The sequence below is a fragment of the Gavialis gangeticus genome, unplaced genomic scaffold, assembly GCF_001723915.1.
Source record: "Gavialis gangeticus isolate Ggan-Ray unplaced genomic scaffold, GavGan_comp1, whole genome shotgun sequence".
In the NCBI taxonomy this organism is placed as follows: Eukaryota; Metazoa; Chordata; order Crocodylia; family Gavialidae; genus Gavialis; species Gavialis gangeticus.
In genome coordinates this window covers 18,914,437-18,923,873 of record NW_017729033.1, presented here as the reverse complement: position 1 = coordinate 18,923,873, position 9,437 = coordinate 18,914,437, and the positions used below count along the sequence as shown (strand labels likewise).

Sequence of the window (9,437 nt, the reverse complement as noted above, 5' to 3'; positions counted from 1 at the left end):
AAAAAAAAAAAAAAAAAAAAAAAAAAAAGGTGGGACAGGGCGGGATTTGAGTTGAGGCTTCCCATATTGCAGATGAGTAACCTCATTGCTCAGCTGCCAGATATGTTATGACCCCAGAATGTGAGCTCTAGGGCATAAGAGGACTAGAACCAGCACTGTTTACATCTGGAAATAACGTCAGCAGTCGGTTTTTGGCTGAATGTGTTCAATATTTTTTTCCATTTGAAACTTTGCGTGAAAAGATTCTTGATTTTTGGGAAGACTTGAAACACATTTTTAATTCTTTGTCAGTGGCTTAGCTCTAGTCTCAGTTTTTATGCATTTATTTTGGGTATAAAATGCCTATTAGGCTCCTATACAAAGTAATGTGCTGTGCATGTTTTTGCTGGTATCTGAATATATTTCCTAATACAAAGCCACTTGCTTAAGACTGTTGCCAATTAGTTGATTTTCTTTTTTCTTTTTTGTTAGATGAAAGGTGCACTGACTGAAATTATCCAGCTCGCTACCTTGGATTCAGACCCCTGGGTCTTAATGGTAGCTGATATTTTAAAATCCTTTCCAGATACTGGCTCCCTTAACCTTGATCTTGAAGAACAGAATCCCAATGTTCAAGATATTTTAGGAGAACTTAGAGAAAAAGGTAAGCTGTTGCTTTCTGCTTAGGTATTTGGCCTGAAAATACAAAACATTTGACAAATCCATTCAAAACACGATGGATAAAATCCTGGCTTTTGTGACTTCAAACCTAGATTTCACTCCGTATGTTCTGGGATCTACAGTGAAGCAACAAATATAGGTTTAATTCTTGTTGATAGGTTCAGTTCCATTTGAAATGCAAGGAATGATCACCTGAGCTGGAATTGGAGTAAATCTAATGTATGAAAATATCAGCTAACTTGTACTAAATGTATATCTTGTGTTTGCTTTTTCATCCTGTTTGTTTTTGTACTGAGGGAGTTCGTTTTCTACTTAGGACATACATATGTGTACATTTTAAAAAACAGTTGAACTTAGAACTGCCATGTTATAGGGTCTGTTGTCCATCTGTCCATGGTTCCTAAAGCATAGTATAATGTCTACTCTGAGGCTCTGATCCTGTAATGGACTTTGTGGGCGGACTTGTAGGGAAGGAGCCAACTATTGGGCCATATGAATAGGCTATATCTACCCTTTTGGCTCTTAGGAAGTCACCCACTGATGCAGCTCCACTGATGGTAACAGGAGTCCCCTGCGGTTCAGTGATGGACTCCTTGTCTACCACACAGGAGACTTGGGTTCGATTCCCAGACACTTCTATAACTACAGCCGTGGAGGCATCAAACATCTGGATTTAGTCTGGTCTGTGGATTCTGTCTCAGTGGCCTAAAGGGAGGATGAAAGATTTGGGCAGCCTCCCCTCCTGCAAAAAATCCTGCCCAGGCATATGCATCAAAGGTCTGGGTGGCCCTTATGCATACACCATGATCCAGGAGGATCAACGGTTGCCACTGATGGTAACAGCAGTGACAGTGCTAGCATAGACTAATTTTGCAGTTTTAATCAAATATAGATTTCTTGATAGTAAAACTGTTTTATCTATGTGTGTGGTAGTGCTGCCGTAATTACTTTAGCAAGCGATGCTATACAGTTGTTGGTACTAGCTGCAACTGTAGAAATGTTGGGGGATTTTAATGGACAGAGATGGTCTTGGGGCCCTACAGTGGAGTAGGTTAATAGCAAAACTCCTTGGAGATGGAACTCTGCACTTTTCAGAACAGAAGAGTGTCCTTTTACTAGTTCCAGTAATTTGTTGGTATTTTGTGGCTGGCCAGGTTGCTTGTACTTTTGAGATGTCTGAGAGTTAAACCTCAGCTTCTTTTAAATCTTTGTTCTCTGCAAAAAGACTCTTAAAATGGCTTTATATTTTACAAGGCAAATCTTACTGTACTTTTCTCCACCTTGGCAACAGGGTTACTAGAATATAAATTAATTGGCAGGTTTCTGGACCTCTGGCATAAAATGGTAGTTACCTTTGTTATTTGAACAGGTATTCTGAAGTTTAAAACCCGCTTTGCAAAACTATGTAATGGTCTTGTAATCAGCTGTAGAAGAGGCATTTATACCCACGTGTATTATTAATTCTTTACACAGTAAGCGAATGTGAAACTTCAGCTATGTTGCCGTTGGAATGCCAGTACTTAAACAAAAATGCCTTGACAACACTTGCTGGGCCACTTACTCCCCCAGTGAAACATTTCCAGCTGAAAAGGAAACCCAAAAGCGCCACTCTTCGAGCAGAACTCTTGCAGAAGTGTAAGTACTATCCCAGCTAGTTAATCAAATATTTATGCAAACTGGTTGGTAAAGGGGAAGTACAGAACTCTGTTGTATTCTTCAGTTCAGGAATGTACATTGTATCTTCCCTTCTTAACAAGGTTATGCATCAGCTTGTGTAAAACTGCATCTTAGCAAAATAAAAGCAGGTGTGAACCTAACCAAATCATTTGGGTAATTACTGAATTAATGTGCTCTTGTAGTTTTAAAATGGTATTTAGATTTCAAAGTTCACAAGATTTGTTTGTTTTAATAGCAACGTTGCATACACTGTCTTACATTTAATAGTTAGTTGTAGAAACTTGCTAGGGAAAGCCTTCGTTAAGATTCTTGCCACAAAAAAAATGAAATCGAAATGTAACTGAGCTTTATTTTGCCGTATGTTTTTGCAACAGGGAGCATAGGCAGTAAGCACGTGCTTTCCTGTGCTCAGTAGGCTTATTGAGGATGAAATCCAAAAGCCTTTTCACTAACAAAAAGGCAGAAAAAATAGTCTTAACTCCTTTAACTGGCTGAACTTAAAATATTTTACTGCATGCACATAGCACTCTGTAGCAATTCATGTATATGTTGTGACCTGATTAGTCAGTTTGAATGGAAAATATCAGTATGTGTAGCTTGGTATTTTTAATGAACTTCTATTTCTCTCTCCTGCTTTTTCCTATCAAGTAGATTGTGTTACTCTAATTCAAACAATGATATTAGCTGCACAAGCCCTTTTAATTCTGCTTTCTACTAGTATTTTATTACATGATTAATAATTGAAACAGATCACCAGCATTTGATCAAAAATAATTTTCATTGTGAAAAATAGGATTGTCCACACTAGACTAAACTTCAGAAGGCTCTTATGTAGGAAATATAGTAGTGTACGTTTCAGTGAAGATTTAGTAATAATTATAGCTTTTCTCCTTTTAGCAACCGAAACAGCACAACAACTCAAGAAGACTGCAGGAGTGCCTTTCCATGCCAAAGGGAGAGGGCTGGTCAAAAAAATAGATACAACAAGTATGACTCATTTATACTATTATTATTGCTTGGTTGAGAAAAGTGTGTCTGGTTCATGTTTAGGCAAAATGCAATGCACTTCTGTTTTTATTTTAAAATTCTCTCTATGAAGTCAGAGCATTTCTGTTTTCCCTACTTAAATGTTTCTAACATCTTGTTTTAAAGGAATACGTTTTCCTTTACTTGGTTAGTACATTTACAGCACTGCCAAAAATATAGGGTTAAATGGTACCGTTAAGGAAGAGGTAGTTCGTAAGTGGCACAGTTCTAGGAGTAAATTAAGTTCTTTCTTGTTCCAGGAAGTTAGCAGTTTGAGTTTAACTTGTTACAATAGCTGTAAAAGCATATGGCTTACACTTCTGTTCCCTTCCTTTCTGTCCCTGACATTCTACTCTGGCTGTTGAGCTGGGGAAAAAGCCTAAGGTCTGTCCAGCTCTGCTGTCATTTTCATAGAACAGGATAATACACTGAGCTGAACCCAAAATGCAGCTAAGCAAAGGGATGGGACTTCTTACCTGGTTTGTCAAACCTGATGGTAATTTTGGTTAGCTATACCAAGGAGGAATTTCAAATTATTCCACAAGGAATGTTCACTGTTTGCTTTAAAAATACAGAAAGGGGGAAAATACTACTGTATTTTATTGCAGTACTTAAAATAGGCTATAAGTGTACAATATATTTATCAAGAACTATGTACAATTCTTTGTCATAAAGGAAATTATACTTAAAAACTGCATAATCAGCTCTGTCAAGCTAGCAAAATCCAAAGTGTGCCTGCCTCTTGCATTCAACAGTTATGCTATTGAACAGTTATGTTGCTTGTAATGTAAAGACGCATAAGTGACTTCTGTTGATGTGCTGCTGCATGCATTTCAGTGGGGCAGTAGCACTCCCACAGTTGAAAGGAAATCCTGGGGGAATTTTCACAGGGGTGCAAAAAGTCTGTAGGAAAGTTGTAGTATGTTCCAGGAAGCAAGGGTTGATGACTCCTTTAGAATGGTTTCTTTTAGATGACAGAGTGCCATCACTGCTAAATGTGGAAAAATGCTTAGGATGCCTACTTATAGTGTTTTATTACTGTTCAGTATTTCACTGTTGAAATGCTACTGGGCATGAAAACAGACTAAGGCATTCAGGAGGTTATTAAAGCCAGAAGTGGCTTCAACCATACAAGTTGTTCCGTAGCTTCCACTCAGCCTTTCCTGCCCTTGGTGGCTGATACTGAGGTTCCCCAGTGCTATGTTGGGGAACAGAGGAGACCAGTACTAACCATGTCATAACCAAGGTATAAGGCACTCTGTTATACCAAGTCATGAATGTGATTTCAGCAAATGCAGAACACACTTGCAATTGGAAAGGGTTGCAACAGCCAGATGTATTGATCTGGAGATTAAGAGTATTGAGTCATCTTTAGGTCTTTGCTTAACAAAGTAAAATAGATGGATAAGGTGTTCTTGGTGGAGTGAGAACTTCAAGACTTCAACATAAAAGCCAGTCTGTTTTGGCATAGAACAAATTCTACTCAGCGGAAGGAATCTGTGGTGTTATGGCATAAAAGGAATGACTCAACAAGGTTGAATTGGGCCCCTAATATGTATATTTTAGTATATTGCCATAAGGGTACTCTAAAAGGGTAATGTTTACAGCAGAAAGTATCCCTATACCTTACCTTGGTGGACTCAAAGTATGGAAAATGTAATAATGAATGTAAATCTAGTCAAGGCTTGTGACTTATAATACCTGTATGAAAAGGGTATCCAAAGTATCTCCCCTTCCCCTACTTCTGTTTTATTCTGTTTTTAACCTGAACTAAGTAGACTAGTAAGTGTTATATGCTGTGTTTCTAATATAATTTGAGGTGGTTACTTTATCCTTAGTTTATATTAATTTTAAAGTTTATGGAGTGGCCTCCTCAGTCTCTTCTTTGGTGCATGTACAGGTAACCTCTTTACAGTCAATTGGGATCAAAAGCCTTTAAGAAGTCAGTGCATTTATTTACATGGATCATGCATTTTCTGTTCTCAAGTACAGCTGCTTTTTGGCCTATCGGTAGCTTCATCAGTCCTTGTGGACAATGCCGAGAACCCTTTCCAAAAAAAAAGGAGAGGGCTGGAGGTGCATAGTTTTTTCTTGTTGAAAGAAAGTTGATGATCAAGATGCTCTGTCCCATATCTTCTAATTTCTTTGTAGCATCTAAAAATTATGGTAAATGCCTTGCTGCTTTTATGGATGCACCCAGATAAATGTTGAAAGAACATTTTATGTGCAAAATCAAGCAATTCAAAGCAGTTTTGGACCCCTTGTTACTTGATTACCAAGCCTATGCACAAATAGGTTCTTCCCCATCTTCATTTGGTGGGGCCTATCCCTGTCATTTCCTGTTATTTCAAAGTTAATACTCAGTAGTTCTGTAGTTTCCTTCAGCCAGTTCCTTAAGTACTAGATGCATCTATGCTGTTTTGAAAACATCCTGCTATTGAAGTAATCTTTTCCCTACACTGAGCTGATTATCTGCTTACTGTGAGCTATTTTGAATGTGGTAGCTAAACTTTTAGCTTCAACCTTCTCTGTATCAAGTATTATTAGGTTCATCTCCTGAGTCAGTAAGGGACCTAGCTTTTCTGTGGTGTTCCTCTTTCTTCTGGTATATTCATTGCCTTTTTATTTCCTTTGCTAGCAGTATCTCAATTTGTGCCTTGGCCTTCCTGATTTTTGTCCCCACGTCGCTGTAATAAACTGTTATTATTTTAGGTGAATATAATGGTCTTTTTCACTTTTTAGAAGATGCCTTTTTAAGTTGCAGGCTAGTCTCTTGCTGCACTTCCTGTCCATCCTTCACATCAGCATAGCATGCTTTTGTTCTGAAGGTTAGTTAACTTTTCTGGATTCCTTCTTCCCTTAGACTTGCCTCCCATGGAATCTTGCCCCCTAGTTTTGAGTTTGAAGTCTGTGTATCTGCAGTCCAGTGCTAAAGCACTGGAAGCCTACCAGTGCCCCAATCACTATAATAAAATAAATTCTAAATACCTGTAAATGTTGGCATTTGTAGCCCTGAGCAGCCCTGATATACTGATGCCCTGCACATGCCTTTGCCCCTCACTCGCAAGCCACAGCTCCCCCCCACCTGCTGGTGCCCGGCTAGAGGGGCCCCCAGCTGCCAGGGCTTTGAAACCAAGTACCCAGGTCTGCAGCCCCCTGCCCTCCCCAGCAGTGCTTGAGCCCCAGCTGCCACCTGCGGGAGGCAGCAGCTACTGCAGCGGAGTGGAGTATGGAGCCTGGCTCTCCCACCCCCATAGGCAACAAGGCTGAAGTGGGGCCTGTCAGGGGGAGGGGTGAATGTGGGCTGCCTGTTGTGGGCTTGAGACTCCCTACCCTGCTTTCCCCCTGGGGTTTCCGCAGCCCCACCAGGGCAGACCACAGCAGGGAGGATCAGTGCCGCTGCTGGGAGCCTGGTGCCATGGCAAGGCACCCCTGCTTGCCCAGTGCTGCCATGGCAATGCATCCCCTGCTCGCCCAACAGCAGTGGGGGAGGCAGCGTGGGCTTGTGCCCCCTGCTGCTTTCACATGGGCGGGGGCATCTCACCATGGCTTTGCAGGGCTCCTGGCAGCAGCACCAAACCTCCCTGCCCTGCTCTTCCCTGCTGCGCTGGGTCCTACCTGCTGGGTTGCAGAGGTCCCAGGGAGGAGGGCAGCAGGGCAGGGAGCCCACAGCCACCAGTGCGCCCCTTCCCTATGCACAAGTATGGGGGGCACATACCCCCTTGCTCCCCACCACAGGAGTACACCCTAGATGAGCCACCCACAGCTCCATCCTGCTCCCTGCCCAGGGCCCAAGCCTTATGTACCACCTGGGCTGGGCTGGGCTGGGCAGTAGCCCTAGGCCAACTTGGCTCCCTCCTGCACTATAGAGGGCCTCAATTCCCCTCCCCCCCCACAACTTACCAGCGGGGAGCTGCAAGAACTCTGCAGGCTGCCTGGCTGCCATGTGCATGTGTGAGCGTGCGCATGACCTGGTACCCCCTGCTGACCGCTCTCCTGCTCCCCCCCAGCCCATTGCAGGCTGGAATTCTGCCAGCTTGCAAGGGGGAAATTGGCCTTTTCCTGTGTTTTATCTCTTTTTAAAAGGATAAAATCTGGGTTTTACTGTGGTTTTTTTTTCCATGACAAACAGAAAATACAGATCCCTGCTGATCACTGATACTCAAGTTGCCTTCCTTCAGGTTCTCAGTCATCACCTCTTTATTAGAAATAAGTATATTGAGCCCCCTTTACCCTGTTGATTTTTTTCCCCATCATCTGTACTGAAAAGGTTGCTCCCAGCACAGTCAAAAAAACAAAAACTGATTGGACCTACCTCATCTGTCCTTTCTGGACCAAATTTATACCCATCCTTAACAATATTCCTGTAATGCAATCTGTGCCACCAAGTCTGTTATCCCATCTAAGATCATAATTTGATGTGTACTAAGAAGTCCAGTTTTTTCTGCTTATTCCTCATGCTTCTTGCACCCTAAGATAGTGACTAGTTGATTGCCCTGCTCATGATTTACTCATGACCTTTTTCATACTCCCCACATTGTCCCCTTTAGCCTTTTATCCATATCATCTTTTTCTTTACCTGTGGGACTTGCTCAATCCTGTTGAACCTAGTTTTAAGGCCCTCCTCACTAGGTCACAGAGCCTTTGTGCAAAATAAGTTCTTCCCTCCTTCATTAGGTGGGTCCTTGTTCAGCAAGCCCTCTTCCTTGAGCACCACACTATTGCCAAAGAAACCAAAGCCCCTCAAGCAACACCATCTGCACACCAGTGTGTTTAAACTCCCAGTTGCATCTGCCCATGCTTGGCCTTTTAACCTCCTTGTTCCTCACATCAAAGGAATTTCTCATGTTCATATTGCTTCTTAGCATTGCCACAGCCTCCTCCCTTCATCTGTTTCCTGAAGGAATCCATTAGGAGGGATGTGTAGGGAAATGCATCCCACAAATCTAGACCGTGTCCCAAGTGGAAGCGTTGGTGGTTAGAGTCTGTACCTGGATGGGGCTTGTACAGGTATAGGCAGAGGAAGAGCTGCTGTTGATTTGTGGTTTTGACAACATGTCTTCAGACTTTACATTGCTGCTGCTGCTGCTGCTGCTGCTGCTGCTGCTGCTGCTGGTACATTCTTGGGCTCCTGCTCTCCCTGTATTTTAGCTAGCGCTATGCAACCAGGCTGGAAGATCTTGGTCAAAGGTTGAAGATTTGTTAAAGTTTTAAACAAGTGAAAACTGATTTTTATAATGGAAAGTATTTGCCATCCTTAACTAAAGAGCATGTTGCCAACTGTGCAAAAAATGTATCTGTCCTTGACAGTAAAATCTTAGAGCTTAAGGTGCTAAGAGAGAAGGAATCAAAACTCGTGGAAGATGTGATATCTTTTATTAGACCAGCTGGATATTTGCAAACACATTATTTTCTTTATTTGCAAGCTTTTGGGCACACTTATGCCTCATGAAAGATGAGAGACAGCAAAGACTGTAGAAGTTCTTCTGCATAGAAATGAAAATTTGTATTTCACAGAAGAGCTGAAGATGAGGTAAAGTCTCCTGTTGGAATAGTTCATTTTGTCCAGATTAGGCACAGAGAAGGGTTGAAAGTCTTTTTACCTCGACATTGTCTGGTGGCAAGCAGGATGTAAAAGTATATTTCCTTCAGCTTATGATGTTTCATATTTCACAGGAGACTGGAAAAATGGAAAGCTCTTCTGGGCAGGAATTTCTTAATGGTGAGGTGTCTGTGTGTCTCTGCTCTGTGAGGTGCAATTTGCTCCATCAATGGCAGGAGCCTGGGGTTAGCGTATCGGGTAGCAAAATGCATTCTTGTAAAATTACAAACTTTTAATGCCAAAAAATGGCTAAAATTTATAGTTCATAATTGTACAAGAATGGAAGCATTTTGCCACCTGTTATGCTAGCACCAAGCCTGCGATTTGCTGGAGCGCATTTCAGTTGGTTCATATATTTTTAAAATCATATGCATGAAAAGTATTTGTATGCGTCTAATAGTAATAATAATGGGTTAGCCTTATGCTCCTGGGTCGCAAACTGTAAGCTACATATAACATAGTAAGTAGACCT

The 9,437-nt window shown here is 41.7% G+C and overlaps 1 protein-coding gene across 3 annotated transcripts in view; it reads left to right on the top strand.

The window, feature by feature from the left end:
* The window catches only part of NELFA (negative elongation factor complex member A), a 62,385-nt gene that overhangs the window by 13,110 nt on the left and 39,838 nt on the right, over positions 1 to 9,437 (top strand). For all 3 annotated transcript variants that reach the window (XM_019526346.1, XM_019526347.1, XM_019526348.1), the window contains exons 2-4: positions 472 to 643; positions 2,134 to 2,295; positions 3,235 to 3,324. In XM_019526346.1, coding sequence (XP_019381891.1) covers positions 472 to 643; positions 2,134 to 2,295; positions 3,235 to 3,324 — 424 coding nt within the window. The remainder of the gene's footprint in view (positions 1 to 471; positions 644 to 2,133; positions 2,296 to 3,234; positions 3,325 to 9,437) is intronic.